The sequence below is a fragment of the Oncorhynchus tshawytscha genome, linkage group LG25 (assembly GCF_018296145.1).
Source record: "Oncorhynchus tshawytscha isolate Ot180627B linkage group LG25, Otsh_v2.0, whole genome shotgun sequence".
Lineage (NCBI taxonomy): Eukaryota > Metazoa > Chordata > Actinopteri > Salmoniformes > Salmonidae > Oncorhynchus > Oncorhynchus tshawytscha.
Window position 1 is genome coordinate 29,002,450 of NC_056453.1, and position 17,493 is coordinate 29,019,942.

Sequence of the window (17,493 nt, forward strand, 5' to 3'; positions counted from 1 at the left end):
TACAAACCTGATTCAGTTACACCAGCTCTGTCAGGAGGAATGGGCCAAAATTCACCCAACTTATTGTGGGAAGCTTGTGGAAGGCTCCCTGAAATGTTTGACCCAAGTTAAACAATTTAAAGGCAATGCTACAAAATACTAATTGAGTGTATGTAAACTTTTGACCCACTGAGAATATGATGAAGGCAATAAAAGCTGAAATAAATCATTCTCTCTACTTTTATTCTGACATTTCACATTCTTAAAATAAAGTGGTGATCCTAACTGACCTAAAACAGGGAATTGTTACTCGGATTAAATGTCAAGAATTGTGAAAAACGGAGTTTAAATGTACTTGGCTAAGGTGTACGTACATTTCCGACTTCAACTGTAGACAGGTGTATGCCTTTCCAAATCATGTCCAATCCATTGAATTTACAACAGGTGGACTCCAATCAAGTTGTTGAAACATCTCAAGGATGATCAATATAAACAGGATGCACCTGAGCTCAATTTAGAGTCTCATAGCAAATGGTCTGAATGCTTATGTAAATTAGATGTTTTATTGTTGTGTTTTAAATAAAAGTCTGTGGGTGTTTTTTGACCATCTCTTTGGATTCCTCATGTCTCTCATTGTTAGAAAAAAGTTAGGTCCAAATCGGATGTTAGGTACTATATTTATTGGATATTATTATTATTTTTATTTTATTTTTTATTTCACCTTTATTTAACCAGGTAGGCAAGTTGAGAACAAGTTCTCATTTACAATTGCGACCTGGCCAAGAATTTGAATCCTACATATTAAAATAGCCAATTTGGGTGCAATAAGTAGCTCAATTTTTTTAGAGATCAAATTATGTTTCAACAAAATAATTTTCCAGGAATGCTAATCTTATCTGTTTCTAACTACAGAAAGGATTTGGGTGCAATAAGTAGCTCAATTTCTTAGAGATCAAATTATATTTCAACAAAATAATTTTCCAGGAATGCTAATCTTATCTGTTTCTAACTACAGAAAGGATTTCAGAAAATCTGAGTTAGTGTGTGTCGAAATCCTTTTCTTGTGCTTTTTTAGGTGGAACGACGCTAATGCTTTCTCCTCTACTGACTCAGTACCCCCTGTCCTCGTCTCACATTGAAAAGCTAAAGGAACAGATCTTGGTCCCATGTCTATACAGTCTATATAAGGGTCATGCCATCGTTCTGTTTTTACCAGCTTCCTATAATTAATGCGCAGGTTTACGACACAGACACACGCTAGCAGCGACAGTGAATAGAGAGACAATGGCTGACGAAATGGGCTGGACGGAGATCCACAAGTTCTGAACTGCATATCTATTCATACTGACTCACATTACAGGAATGTGTTGGAATGGAGAAAGTGTAGCGGCCCTGCATCTCTCAGCCAGGTGCTAAATCAGGTGAAATGCGTAAGCTAGGGGTGAATATGTGTAAATGAAACAGACAATATCAAAGGCAACTCTGTCATTGTACTGTTACATCATGATATGGCAGAGCTTAAAAGCCCACTGTTTTCCTACAGATGTAGGATCGTAATTTGAGCCAGTTTGTAACAGCAGGAAAATAATCCTGCAGCACCAGGAAATGTGAGTTATTATGTTGATTATAAGTAATGGACATTTTTTTGTAGGATTTTATAGATTTTTTTGGGGGGCAAATCCAGTCTGACATTTTAAAGTGTAGATTACAAACTTTAAAAGCCTTTTTAAACCTTGAATAAACTACCATACCTACAACAGGATGGTCAAATTAAGATACGGTATATGTATACGTGTTTTCCTGGACAGACTTCTCACAATCTTGTTGAGCAGTCATGTGTCTTTGTAAGCCTGTTAAAAGAAATAAAAGGCCCGGAAAATCGTCAAAGACCACCACCACCCAAACCATAGACTATTTTCTCTGCTGCCGCACTGCAAGATTTACCGGTGCATCAAGTCTGACAGCTTCTATCCCCAAGCAACACAACCTATAAATAGCTAACAAAATAGCTACAGGGACTGAGTTTACCTTGTATCTCTATTGAACTTTTAGTTCAATTTGTGCACTTTCTCTATGCACACTCACAGGGCCCTACACACTCACACACACTCACTCCACACACACACACACACACACACACACACACACACACACACACACACACACACACACTGTCACTCCAACACACTCACACACACTGTCACTCCAACACACACACACACACTGTCACTCCAACACACTCACACACACACTGTCACTCCAACACACACTCACACACACTGTCACTCCAACACACTCACAGGGCCCTACACACTCACACACACTGTCACTCCAACACACTCACAGGGCCCTACACACTCACACACACTGTCACTCCAACACACTCACACACACTGTCACTCCAACACACTCACAGGGCCCTACACACTCACACACACTGTCACTCCAACACACTCACAGGGCCCTACACACTCACACACACTGTCACTCCAACACACTCACACACACTGTCACTCCAACACACACACACACACTGTCACTCCAACACACTCACACACACTGTCACTCCAACACACTCACACACACTGTCACTTCAACACACACTCACACACACTGTCACTCCAACACACACTCACACACACTGTCACTCCAACACACACTCACACACACTGTCACTCCAACACACACTCACACACACTGTCACTCCAACACACACTCACACACACTGTCACTCCAACACACACACACACACTATCACTCCAACACACACTCACACACACTGTCACTCCAACACACACACACACACTATCACTCCAACACACTCACAGGGCCCTACACACTCACACACACTGTCACTCCAACACACACACACAAACACTCACTCACTGATTGACTGCTGTGTTGTGTGTATTGTGAGTGGTCACAAGGTTAGTGGTACCTTAATTGGGGTGAACGTACTCGTGGTAATGGCTGGAGCAGAATAAATGGAATGGTATTAGCTCTGTTCCAGCCATTATTATAAGCCGTCTTAACCCCTCAACAGCCTCCACTAATCAAATACATACTGTGTGTAGCTAGTTCTAGTGTGTAGCTTTACTCAGTACTCTGTTGAAGCACCTTTGGCAGCGATTACAGCCTCAAGTCTTCTTGGGTTTGATACTACAAGTTTGGCACACCTGTATTTGTTGAGTTTCTCCCATTCTTCTCTGCAGAACCTCTCAAGCTATGTCAGGTTGGATGGGGAGCTTCGCTGCACAGATATTTTCAGGGCTCGCCAGAGATGATCGATTGGGTTCAAGTCCGGGCTCTTGCTGGACCACTCAAGGTCATTCTGAGACTTGTACCGAAGCCACTCCTGCGTTGTCTTGGCTGTGTACTTAGAGTTGTTGTCCTGTTCGAAGGGGAACCTTTGCCCCAGTCTGCGGTCCTGAGTGCTCTGGAGCAGGTTTTCAACAAAGATCTCTCGGTACTTTGCTCCGTTCATCTTTGCCTCAATCCTTACTAGTCTCCCAGTCCCTGCCACTGAAAAACATCCACACAGCATGATGCTGCCACCACCATGCTTCACCGTAGGGATGGTACCAGGTTTTCTCCAGGCGTGATGCTTGGCATTCAGGCCAAACAGTTCGATCTTGGTTTCATCAGACCAGAGAATCTTGGTTCTCATGGTCGGAGAGTCCTTTAAGTGGCTTTTGGCAAACTTCAAGAGGGCTGTCATGTGCCTTTTACTGAAGAGTGGCTTCCGTCTGGCCACTCTACCATAAAGGCCTTATTGGTGGGGTGCTGCAGAGATGGTTGTCCTTCTGGAAGGTTCTCTCATCTCCACAGAGGACCTCTGGAGCTCTGTCAGAGTGACCATCGGGTTCTTGGTCACCTCCCTGACCAAGGCCCTTCTCCCCTGATTGCTCAGTGTCGCCCGGCAGTCAGCTTTAGGAAGAGTCTTGGTGGTTCCAAACTTCTTCCATTTAAGAATGATGGTTCTTGAGGACCTTCAATGATGCTTCCCCAGATCTGTGCCTCGACACAATCCTGTCTCGGAGCTCTATGGACAATTCCTTCGACCTCATGGCTTGTTTTTTGCTCTGACATGCACTGTCAACTGTGGGACCTTATATAGACAGGTGTGTGCTTTTCCAAATAATGTCCAATCAATTGAATTTACTCAATTTTACCAAATTGAGCTCAATTTCGAGTCTCATAGCAAAGAGTCTGAATACTTTGTTAAATAAGGTATTTCTGTTTTAGATTTTTAATACATTAGCAAACATTTATAATAACCTGTTTTCGCTTTGTCATTATGGGGTCCGAATGCACTGTATATCAGCTATGCTATGCCCATTTAGTGCTACACTTAAATTGTGTTTACATGCTGGCAAATCTAAGATGATTACCACTAGCCTGTTCTGACCCTGAATGTAAAAAATAAAAAAAACATTATGTTTTTCCAATGCTTCTCAAGGAGATGAGAGAGATGTGTGGTTCTGTGATAGGGGTCTGTGTTGACATGGTACCTCAAAAGAAATACATTTTAAGGCCCTGTAATCTCTGCCTATTCCCCGGGCTTCTGATGTGTTTTGTAGATAACTTTGATATACAGATGGATTTCAGGAGACAAAGAATGAGGAAACCTCAGTAAGCGGTTTCCATGTTTCAACCTGAACAGGCTTGTTGAGTCTCTCTCTTCATCTTCATGTTTTCTTCTTCTGTTAATGCTGAAATTCTGTCGTTCTCTCTTTCTCTCTTGTCTTGTTGAGTCTGCATACTGTACACATTTTTTTTCTCTTTGTGCAAAAATTCTCTCTCTCGTTCCCTCTGTTCTTTCTCATTCTCTCTTGTCCACAAGCACACACATTCTCTCTCACACACAACAACCACCTCTAGCAGCATGGCAGCTTAGTGGTAGACGACCTCTAGGCAGCTTAGTAGTAGACGACCTCTAGGCAGCTTAGTAGTAGACGACCTCTAGGCAGATCGTTGAAGCCTGATGATCACTCTGTCAAAATGCTCCCTTTTTCTTTTTGACCAAATAACCATTAAACAAGCCTTCAGAGCAGCTTTGCTTCACTTTTGACAATAGTTAATTATGCCACTTGACAGTTAGAATGAAACACAAGCCTGTTGCAGACCTGATAGACTCTTGGGGATTGTAAGTAATGGCCAGTTGGCTCACCCCTGGATGTCAGGGTTGAAGCCGGGCTCACTGTGAACTGGGTTGACGTATTGACCAACTTGGGGTCAGACTGTAGACTTCATGGGCTGTTGGGTATGTAGTTGGATTAAAGGGTCGTCTGATGACTGATGTTTAGACTGTTTGAACTCTTCGGTGGATGGATCTGTATTGGCTACTGTCTCCTGTGAGAGGGGTCGCTGAGTACACTGGGAGGCTCAGTGCCCGAACAGTGCTGGGACTCCATTGTTTCATATCCTGGATCTTCCACTGGGACTGAGCAGTACAATAGGGCAGACTATCAAACAGTGGCACCACTAGCTGCGCACGCACACACACTCACACACACGCAGATACTAGCCAGACAGTGAGGAGTGGACACTGGCTAAATCACATGAACAGGGTTAATGAGGTCAGACCTCTGAGATAGTTTAACGTGACAAGGGTCATTGTAAAAACATCCCGATAAGATATTGACCCACAGTAGCTCTTCACTACACCACAGGAGGTTGGTGGCACCTTAATTGGGGAAGACAGGCGGGTGGAATGGTATCAAGCACACGGTTTCAGGCCTCCCGGGTTGCGCAGTGGTCTAGGGCACTGCATCGCAGCGCTAGCTGTGCCACCAGAGACTCTGGGTTTGCTCCCAGGCTCTGTCGCAGCTGGCCGCGACTGGGAGGTCCGTGGGGCGACGCACAATTGGCCTAACGTCATCTGGGTTAGGGAGGGTTTGCCCGGTAGGGATATCCTTGTCTCATCGCGCACCAGCGACTCCTGTGGCGGGCCGGGTGCAATGTGCGCTATCCAAGGTCGCCAGGTGCATGGTGTTTCCTCTGACACATTGGTGCGGCTGGCTTCCGGGTTGGTGGCGCGCTGTGTTAAGAAGCAGTGCGGTTGGGTTGTGTTTCGGAGGACACATGGCTTTCAACCTTCATCTCTCCCGAGCCCGTACTGGAGTTGTAGCGATGAGACAAGATAGTAATTACTAACAATTCGATACCACGAAATTGGGGAGAAAAAGGGGGTAAAAAAAAGGAGGAAAAAAAGCACACAGTTTCTATGTGTTTGATGCCATTCCATTAGCTTCATTCCAACCATTATTATAAACCGTCCTCCCCTCAGCAGCCTCCACTGAACTACACATCTCCATTGCCTCCAGTTAAATGCCCCGGATTGTGTATTATTGTCCACAAGAGGTCAGAGTGCATGGCCATGGCAAGATTCCTAACTGATCACTCTTAATCCCAACCATAGATAAAACAATGATGACTTTGCAATAAATCAATTCCTTGTCTGTTTGAGGGCTAAAATGACAGATAGTAGGACATGGTGTGTAGCAAGATGAAGCAAGATAACAGTATGCTATTGCAGAATCCCTCCAGAGCCTGAGGGAAGTCAGCTCCGCCATCTTCCTTTGGCCGATGGGATACAACACAGGAAAGGAAAATGTCTCCTGTTTTTAGAACATGGCCTCTGTGACACCGTTCCGTCCAAGGCGGTCTCTGTGGAAACCAAGGTGGTCTCTGTGGAAACCAAGGCGGTCTCTGTGGAAACCAAGGCGGTCTCTGTGGAAACCAAGGCGGTCTCTGTGGAAACCAAGGCGGTCTCTGTGGAAACCAAGGCGGTCTCTGTGGAAACCAAGGCGGTCTCTGTGGAAACCAAGGCGGTCTCTGTGGAAATCAAGGCGGTCTCTGTGGAAACCAAGGCGTTCTCTGTGGAAACCAGCTTAATGTCGATTTATTCTCTGGTACAAATTGGACAAGAGAGGGAGGAAGGAGGCGGTGGGGTGTTGTTTCTGTTGATGTTGGCAAATATGGGACCCTATTGTGGGGAACGACTTGAACGTCTGAGCTTCTTACCCTGGCGCAGAGCCAAAGCACCAACTCCTCAGAACACCACAGTCCGGTGTTTATCCAAAACTGAGGGAGGAAACCGAACAAGATCTAGGTCTGGACAACAACAAATTGGTGCCACCACTCTCAGTCCAAGTCCACCTCAGATCAGTCTTGCCACTTATCGAGTGAGCTCCTGCCAAGTCCCGTCAGATATAATATTTTGGGAACCTTTGCCAAGACCCAAATAAATCTCTCAGTGAAAACCAAATAAATAATACACTGAGTGAACTGATTTGAAGCAAAGAAAACTTGATATCAAAGTAAAGGATTCTGTTGCTTTGTTTAGTTTTCAACTAGTTTGCTATTTTATTAATTGTTTGTCTTGGCAATTTATTCATACTCTTATCTTGTGGCTTTTAAAAGTCACAAAAAGTCAAACCCCTGAACATACACCATCTTTTACTGTGTGTGGCATGTGACCACAGTAGCTGTGGTGTGCCAGGGCTCAGGGCACACAGAGTTCACCCTCCTTGTGCCACGTGCCATGCCCCAGTAAAACCGCCAGCAAACCGCATCCCTGGGCAGACAACACACCAAGGAAAGCAAATTCCTTACACACTATTACCATCACTTACAAGTCTTTTACTATTTCTTCAACCTGCCGTTCTTTCACCCTATCTTGTATATCCACCCATCTTACCTCACCCTTTTGTGGTTTAGTGTAATTGTAGCTTTTTTGGCAGCCTCTCCTCTCCTTTTGTCAGACTCAACCCCTTTTTCTTGTTGAACCTTTTACTGCAGAGGGCTAAATCAGGGTCACACAGAACCTTTTACTGCAGAGGGCTAAATCAGGGTCACACAGAACCTTTTACTGCAGAGGGCTAAATCAGGGTCACACAGAACCTTTTACTGCAGAGGGCTAAATCAGGGTCACACAGAACCTTTTACTGCAGAGGGCTAAATCAGGGTCACACAGAACCTTTTACTGCAGTGGGCTAAATCAGGGTCACACAGAACCTTTTACTGCAGAGGGCTAAATCAGGGTCACACAGAACCTTTTACTGCAGAGGGCTAAATCAGGGTCACACAGAACCTTTTACTGCAGAGGGCTAAATCAGGGTCACACAGAACCTTTTACTGCAGAGGGCTAAATCAGGGTCACACAGAACCTTTTACTGCAGAGGGCTAAATCAGGGTCACACAGAACCTTTTACTGCAGTGGGCTAAATCAGGGTCACACAGTGTGTATATTGGTCGTCATAAACAAATCTACTTTGAAACTAAAGTATACACCTCACATACATAGAGTTGAAATGTATTACATTGAGTTTAAATTCCAATATTACACTTTATATACATCACAGAAGACTGAACAAAACTTTTTGACACAGAAACACCATATTCTTTTTGATTTGCTTTAATACACTCTGCTATTGTAGTATGTGGTTCTGACATAGTTTTGGATTCATTGTGAATTCAGAAGAGATCAGGGGTTAGAGTCTATAGCAATTTATAAATATGGAGGAAGTACATTCCAGTACTATTATATCAGTAATTATTTTCTTGGCACTGGGCCTGTGTTGAGCTCACTGGAATGGGCATATATTAACTCTGTGTATGTTTGTGTTTGCTACATCCATAGCCGCGTCTATGAATTTGAGAGTGGTTCCATTTCCCACAGCCTAGGCTGTTTTTGTGTTGGAATTTGTTGATGTAGGCAAAGCCTATAGCACACAAAATGTTTTGTCTGTGTCTCTCAGTTTTTGCAAATCTGTATGCCTTTGTGTGGGTCTACCACAGGACTCCCTCCGCACTCTTAGTATTCAGTGCACTCTGACTCTCACTACCCCCCCCCCTCCCCCCCGCTCTGAGAGTGGGACTCCGTCTAAGCTCTATTTAGGTGTAAGACACCACTAATCCTATCATATGATTGACTGCTAAAGAACCTGTCTGTGCTCTCTGCTCCGCTTCCCAAAAACCTCTCAGAAAAATTTCAACCCCACCTGTCTGTGAGTGTGTGTGAAGAGAGTTATGTCTTTGTTGGGATGTTGGAAGATTTGTTATTCAGAGCCCTTTGTGTGTGGTTATGGTTATCACAATGGCTTTAATAATCTGTTGTCTCGATAAGTAGAAAAGTGTGTGTGTACGTGTGTGTTTGAGAAGCTAAGAAGTTTGTGGTGACAAGGCTTGAGTACTGACCTGCTTTCGGGGACAGAGGACGTGGGATCAGTGATTGGGTGCATCTTTAGCAAGCGTTTTTACTCTCCTCTCTCTCTGTTTCTCTCTCTCTCTCTGTTTCACTCTGTCTCTCTCTCTCTCTCTCTCTCTCTCTGTTTCTCTCTCTCTCTCTCTTTGTTTCTCTGTCTCTCTCTCTCTCTCTCTGTTTCTCTCTCTCTCTCTCTCTTTGTTTCTCTCTCTCTCTCTGTTTCTCTCTCTCTCTGTTTCTCTCTCTCTCTCTGTTTCTCTCTCTCTCTGTTTCTCTCTCGCTCTGTTTCTCTCTCGCTCTGTTTCTCTCTCTCTGTTTCTCTGTTTCTCTGTTTCTCTCTTGCTCTGTTTCTCTCTCTCTGTTTCTCTGTTTCTCTCTCTGTTTCTCTGTTTCTCTCTCTCTCTCTCTCTCTCTCTCTGTGTGTTTCACTCTGTCTCACAGCATTGTGAGTAACAGTTAAGTATCAATATTGCAGCATCTGCAGTCTTTTACCATTGTTACCAAGTCCCCAAACTCACTTATCCAAATAGGTCATTTTACTGTTTTACTTTTACTTACTGTTTAAAAAATATATATATATTCTCACTTGGATTTTGTGGGTTACTGTGTGTAAATACATCAAATTTGATGTGTTTTAATTTTAGGCTTTAAGGCAACAAAAGGTGAACATTTTGAAAGAGGGTGGTGACTTTCTATACCCATGGTATCTATCTAGACCTCTATGGTGAGAACCACCAGAGATTGTGTACAGAACTGAGGGACAGGATTGACAACAGACGACTAGAGGGCTATATTAAGACATGGAAAAATCGCATGCTTAATCATTCTCTGCGTGGTTCTATTTATCTTTCAAAGAAGTTGAGCCACGGACTCTCTTGAGATTTGGGTCTCTTTTGTTGCTGAGCACAATGAGTATATCCTATACGTGTTTGCCAGTTTGTGTCCTCTCACCGTATACAATGCAGGGGATTGGTGCTGGTCCTGAGAGAAAGAATACAAAGAAACAATACATTATTTAAGAGTTGGGTTGAAGTTTGGGGTCAATTCCATTTAAATTCCAGTCAATTCAGGAAGTACACTGAATTTCAAATTCAAATCCATTCATTTTCAATGAGGAACATTTGGAAGAGGAATTTGGTTTGCCTTCTGAATTGACTGGAATTGAAATGGAAATTGAGTGGAACATTCTACCTGTAGCCTATAGATCATTTGACCCTTGACCTCCCCACCTGACCTGACTTCTCTTCCTGTCAAGGAGCAGTTCGGAACGGCGGAAGGAGAAGTCTCGTGACGCGGCACGCTGTCGTCGAAGTAAGGAGACAGAGGGGTTCTACGAGCTGGCCCATCAGCTGCCCCTCCCACACAGCGTCAGCTCCCACTTGGACAAAGCCTCCATCATGAGACTGGCCATCAGCTTCCTGCGCACCCGCAAGGTCGTCGGCCCAGGTCAGCGCTATATCATACACGCATACACACACAAACACACACACGTACAAAGACACACATACACACGTAGTCAGACACACACACACATATGCCTTCATCACTCTTCTCCTGATAAAGCATATACTTATTACTAAATACATATGTTTTATGAAGATATACTTATGTCACCTGTCTGTCAAGACTATCAAATCCATAATCCCTGGTGTGTGTGTTGTTATCTAGTCATAGCAAGATACTTATTGCTGCACTTGGTTACTATAAGGATATCAATGTCCCATTAGGTCACTGATATATGGGATGGAGATTATGAATCACTGATCTGCCTCCTCCTCTACTATAATTGTGACAGTGAAGTAAACAAAGGAAACAGCACTGGGACAGATGATGTAAATCCTTGGTGAGAGGGGACAGACATGGAGGAAAGAAGAATCTGGCAAGCATGTCTCTGGAAGTTTCTTGGATCCAGGGCGGAAGTGTGTGCATTGGGAGGGAGGGTGGGGGAGGTCATTACACTTGTCCTCCTTCCCGTGCTTTTATAAAATTAGAATCTCCGGAAGACAGACAAAGGAACCTCTTTATTGTTCTGGCGTTCCACAATGTCTGTGTTTTGAAATAAGGAGACATCAGACTTCATCGCATGAAAACACTACGGAAGCAACTCCAGATGCAAAATGTATCTATATTATTTACAATAGTTTCTGGTCCTTGCCATGGAACCCTGGTTATCTCCTGCCTCTCTTTGCCATCTCCCCTGGTCAAACAGTGCAACTTCACTGCAACAAGTGAAATCTATATAAGCCTAAATATCTTAATAAGACAATTAAGGTCAAATATCTTGAAATAAGAAAAACAACTTCAATTAAGACTTTTTTTAAGGTTAAAATAAGCAACGTTATCTGGCAATGGTGTTAGCTAATTTCGCCTGGTAAAAAAAAGAAGCATTTTAAGTGAATTTTCACTCAACATAAGATATTTAGGCTTGCTTAGATTGAACTTATTTCAGTGTTCTGCCTAGAGGTGGTTCAGTGAGGAGGTGAGAGATATTGAGCAAAGGAGATGGGATGTATAGGTTCAGAATAGGCTGGAGTTGGGCAGTGAGGGACTGTAGGGGATGGCGAGGGACAGAATCGCTGCTCTGTAGAGGGGAGATGGTACAGACGATTGTCTTATCTGCACAGCTGTGCTTCTGATTGGAGCGGGATGGAGAATGTGATTGGAAGGCACTCAGAGGAAGGCCCGGCTCTGCCACTGTGAGACTGGCGCTCCCTCTCTCAACTCAGCCATAACACAGACCTGCCTTGGCGCTATGCAACACCCCCCACACACACACACACACACACACACACACACACACACACACACACACACACACGCACGCACGCACGCACGCACACAAACACACACCTACACACCTACACACCTACCACATGTCACTCCCAAGGAGAAAGAATCGTACAGATTGTTGAAGTGCCCTTTTTATGCCTCTCTAAAACAGAACAGTTGTATAACAGCCATGCATTCACGCGGACACACACACACACACACACACACACACACACTGCCGCAGCAGCGGAAACACCTCTGTGACCGTATACACTGAGTATACCAAACATTAAGAACACCTTCCTATTATTGAGTTACACCTCACCCACCCACCCTTTTGCCCTCAGAACAGCCTCAATTTGTTAGGGCATGGACTCTACAAGGAGTCGAAAGCGTTCAACAGGGATACTGGCCCATATTGAATTATGTCAAGTTGGCTGGATATCCTTTGAGTGTTGGACCATTCTTGATACACATGGGAAACTGTTGAGTGTGAAAAACCCAGCAGCGTTGCAGTTCTTGGCATAAAGCGGTGCACCTGGCACCTACTACCATACCCCGTTCAAAGGCACTCAAATCTTTTGTTTTGCCCATTCACCCTCTGAATGGCACACATACTGTACACATTCCATGTCTCAATTGTCTCAAGGCTTTTAAAATTATATAACCTGTCTCCACCACTTCATCTACAATGATTGAAGTGGATTTAACAAGTGACATCATCAAGGGATCATAGCTTTCACCTGGATTCACCTGGTCAGTTTATGTCATGTTTTGTATACTCAGTGTATAAGAGCAGCCCATGTGGTTCTGGGACACTGATACACTGGCCCCTCAGCCACTATGACACTGAATGAATGATTGACTGATTGAGTCAATTACAGTTATTCACAAGGATAAAGTTTCAATGAATCTTATGGTTGCTGACAAGCTTGATTTTGATGTGCATTAAACATTTCCTCTAAAACTACCAGCCTTATCATTCTTACTCAGAATACGAACTATGTTTATTTCCATCTGAGAACAGCATCAGGCTGCGTTTTAAACTATGTTTATCTGAGAACAGCATCAGGCTGCGTTTTAAACTATGTTTATCTGAGAACAGCATCAGGCTGCGTTTTAAACTATGTTTATCTGAGAACAGCATCAGGCTGCGTTTTAAACTATGTTTATCTGAGAACAGCATCAGGCCGTGTTTTAAACTATGTTGATTTCCATCTGAGAACAGCATCAGGCTGCGTTTTAAACTATGTTTATCTGAGAACAGCATCAGGCTGCGTTTTAAACTATGTTTATCTGAGAACAGCATCAGGCTGCGTTTTAAACTATGTTTATCTGAGAACAGCATCAGGCTGCATTTTAAACTATGTTTATCTGAGAACAGCATCAGGCTGCGTTTTAAACTATGTTTATCTGAGAACAGCATCAGGCTGTGTTTTAAACTATGTTTATCTGAGAACAGCATCAGGCTGTGTTTTAAACTATGTTTATCTGAGAACAGCATCAGGCTGCGTTTTAAACTATGTTTATCTGAGAACAGCATCAGGCTGCGTTTTAAACTATGTTTATCTGAGAACAGCATCAGGCTGCGTTTTAAACTATGTTTATCTGAGAACAGCATCAGGCTGCATTTTAAACTATGTTGATTTCCATCTGAGAACAGCATCAGGCTGCGTTTTAAACTATGTTTATCTGAGAACAGCATCAGGCTGTGTTTTAAACTATGTTTATCTGAGAACAGCATCAGGCTGCGTTTTAAACTATGTTGAATTTGTTGCATTTGCACTGAGCTGAGATGGGGTAAAATGTAACGTTCAACAGGAAAGTCCTCTGAGTTCAGATCAGTAGGATACAGTACAGACACTACAGGAAATGATGCAAGACATGGCATCCTGTGACCTGTTTTATAATCTATGCTTTTGTTGAAGCTTTTGTAGTCCAGTAGTAGTTTGATGTTAACATACTGTACCTATTACCTCATTTAACCATGACTCAGCTCAAATGGGAGTTATTACAATCCCAAACATTCTACTCAAAATTGTAGAGAAGGAAACTACAGATGCAAAAATCAAGTGTTCAGGCTAAAAGGTGGTCCTGTAGAGTTGAGTCTCCCATCAGCCGAAGACTCATGAGAAAGTCGTTGCTCCCCTGGGGCTACATTCTCTGGGCTGGGCCAAAATCCCAAATCCAGGCCCAGGCCTTCTCGGCCCCCCGTAGGCCTTGAGAACAGCTCTTATCTAAGGGAAGCACACTGGAGGAATCACAGGCTTCCGACCCCCAGCATGGAGCCACGTTTTGTTCACTGGGACTCTGTAGTCACTCTGCTGCCTCCCTTTTGAGCCCATGCCATATTAACTTTATCTACATTTTCTCACTTGGCTTCAAGTAACGTGGTGCAGACTGCAGAGATTATTTTGGGGTTGTGTAGGTTTCATTAGATTTAGCTACAACATCTTGGATACTGAGCTTCCAATTGGCTTATTAAACCCCCCTCCTCTCCCTTGTAACCATTCCCCAGGTCGTTGCTGTAAATGAGAATGTGTTCTCAGTCAACTTTTTAAAAAAACATACAAATACTGTGCAGTATGTATTGTACGTTACACAGTGACTTTCAGTGTGCTGGGAATGTTTGTGTCAAGGTTAAGGCTAACTCATTAGTGTGTGCCTTAAGATGGACACTGTTAAAGCAACAGCCTTTCTCAAGTGTGTGTGTGTGTGTGTGTGTGTGTGTGTGTGTGTGTGTGTGTGTGTGTGTGTGTGTGTGTGTGTGTGTGTGTGTGTGTGTGTGTGTGAGGGAAGCGACCAAGGGAAGGTCAGGGGATTTGGGAGTGTTCAGAGATGCAGGATGAAGTTGTTCTGGTTTGTTTTGGACATGGGCCAGGGCTTCAAGAAGGAAAACAAGCTTGACACACACACACACACACACACACACACACACACACACAAACAGGTCCAGAACAAATTGAAGAAAACATACAGTATTATGCAGAGCCTTGATTGCATGGAATTCCCTTCCATCTCATATAGCGCAAGTGAACAGCAAACCTGGTTTAAAAAAATAAATAAAGCAACACCACATGGCACAATGCCTCTCCCCTGTTTGACCTAGTTGTTGTGTGTATGTACTGAGTATGTGTAACTGATAAATGCACACACACACATACTACATGTCAATGTTTATAAATGTATATATACTGAACAAAAATATAAACGCAACATGCAACAATTTCAAAGATTTTACTGAGTTACAGTTCATATGAGGAAATCAGTCAATTGAAATAAGTTCATTAGGCCCTAATCTATGGATTTCACATGACTGGGTATACAGATATGCATCTGTTTGTCACAGATACCTTAAAAGAAATGGGCATCACAATGGAACTCAGAATCTCATCAAGGTATTTCTGTGCATTTAAATTGCCATCGATTTAAATGCAATTGTGTTTGTTGTCTGTAGCTTATGCCTGCCCATACCATAACCCCACCCCCACCATTAGGCACTCTGTTCACAATGTTGGCATCAGCAAACCGCTCGCCCACATGACACTATACACATGCTCTGCGGTTAGGAGGCCGATTGGACGTATTGCCAAATTCTCTAAAATGATTTTGGGGTCGGCTTATGGTAGAGAAATTAACATTCAATTCCTGTAGTCAGCATGCCAATAGCACGCTCCCTCAAAACTTGAGACATCTTTGGCGTTGTGTTGTGTGACACAACTGCACATTTTATTGTCCCCAGCGCAAGGTGCACCTGTGTAATGATCAAGCTGTTTAATCAGCTTCATGATATGCCACATGTGTCAGGTGGATGGATTATCTTGGCAAAGTAGAAATTCTCACTAACAAGGACGTAAACAAATTTGTGCACAAAATTTGAGAGAAATAAGCTTTTATTGTGTATATGGAACATTTCTGGGATCTTTTATTTCAGCTCATTAAACATGGGACCAACACTTTACATGATGCGTTTTATATTTTTGTTCGGTGTAAAGTATTTAGTCTGTATGTATTTTTTGTTATGTGTCGGACCTCAGTAAGACTAGCTGTCGCCATTCACAATGAGACAAACTTGTGCCGAACACACACACGTACACACACAAACACACACACAGTTATATAATGTTGCACATCTGACGTGAGTGTTTTCCCAAAGGCTGCTCCAACGGTGCAGAGACTGAGGAGGACAGACAGACGGACAGTATGTATTTGAAGTCACTGGAGGGGTTTGTCACTGTGGTTACATCAGACGGCGACATGATCTTCCTCTCAGAAAACATCAACAAGTTCATGGGCTTAACACAGGTGAGCAGAAACATTACATGATTGAAACATCATCCATAATCAGGTTGTTTGTTATGTACAATGCATCCAGTACTCTCTCCCTGGAGACAGACAGGCAGGCAGAAAAACAGAAAGACAGACAGGAAGGCAGAAAGACAGACAGGCACAGGCAGGCAGAAAAACAGACAGACAGACAGGAAGGCAGAAAAACAGACAGACAGACAGGAAGGCAGAAAGACAGGCAGGCAGAAAAACAGACAGACAAGCAGACAGACAGACAAGCAGACAGACAGACAGGAAGGCAGACAGACAGACAGGAAGGCAGAAAGACAGACAGGCAGGCAGAATAAGAGATAGACAGACAGGAAGGCAGACAGACAGACAGGAAGGCAGACACACAGAGATGGGCTGTAGCTGGTGATGTCTCTCATAGCCGTGTGAAATGTCAGCCCTGTCAGAGGCCTGTTTGGCACTACCTAGCTATGTAGGACAGAAGGCCCTCTACCACTTTTTACACTATCAGTTTTACCTCCTATATTTCTTACAGCTAATGTCTCTTACAACCAATGCTCTCAGAGAGCCAGAGTCTTCATAACCTCTTTATTGTGACTGAATGCTGAATGTAGGTGTTACTAGTCTCTTTGGCAATGTAACAAATGGTTGTCACCGTCTGTGTCCTTGCTGACGTGACACCATATGTGTGTGTCTACAGGTAGAGTTGACTGGACAAAGCATCTTTGACTTCACCCATCCCTGCGACCACGATGAGATTCGCGAGAACCTGAGTCTGAAAAATGGTACGTGTTCTCTCTGTTCATGTGAAAGACTGTGTTCGTAACTGTCGTTTAATTAACACGTGCACATACCAAAACATGCAGAGACCGTGTAGAGTGGAATCTATAGCTCGCCAACAGAGAGATAGAAAAGTGTGCATGGTGAATGTGTGCTGGGACAAGGGCCTTGGACTGATACGAGAGGAGAGGAAGAAAGGAGAGAGGAGCGGATCACAGTGGCTCTCTGAGATAGGCTGGATGGAATGCCATACTGTCTCTGGGCGGATGCACACACACTGTGTTCTCTATAGCAGCCTTAGCCTATTGTGTTAATCAGAAGTTGTAAAATTGCACACACAATGAATAGTTAACATAACTTCATGTTCCAGGCTTTAAACACTACTCCACTACCATATGAACACTTGCTGTTGGACAATAAACTGCTATATAATTACTTAATAACACTAAAATAACAGCTAT

The 17,493-nt window shown here is 43.5% G+C and overlaps 1 protein-coding gene across 2 annotated transcripts in view; it reads left to right on the forward strand.

The window, feature by feature from the left end:
• Positions 1-17,493, forward strand: part of LOC112224583 (endothelial PAS domain-containing protein 1) — a 51,831-nt gene that overhangs the window by 21,091 nt on the left and 13,247 nt on the right. Inside the window, exons 2-4 of one of the 2 annotated variants that reach the window (XM_024388216.2) lie at positions 10,443-10,633; positions 16,113-16,261; positions 16,953-17,037. In XM_024388216.2, the coding sequence (XP_024243984.1) occupies positions 10,443-10,633; positions 16,113-16,261; positions 16,953-17,037 (425 nt within the window). The remainder of the gene's footprint in view (positions 1-10,442; positions 10,634-16,112; positions 16,262-16,952; positions 17,038-17,493) is intronic. The other variant, XM_024388217.2, reaches the window with a different exon arrangement.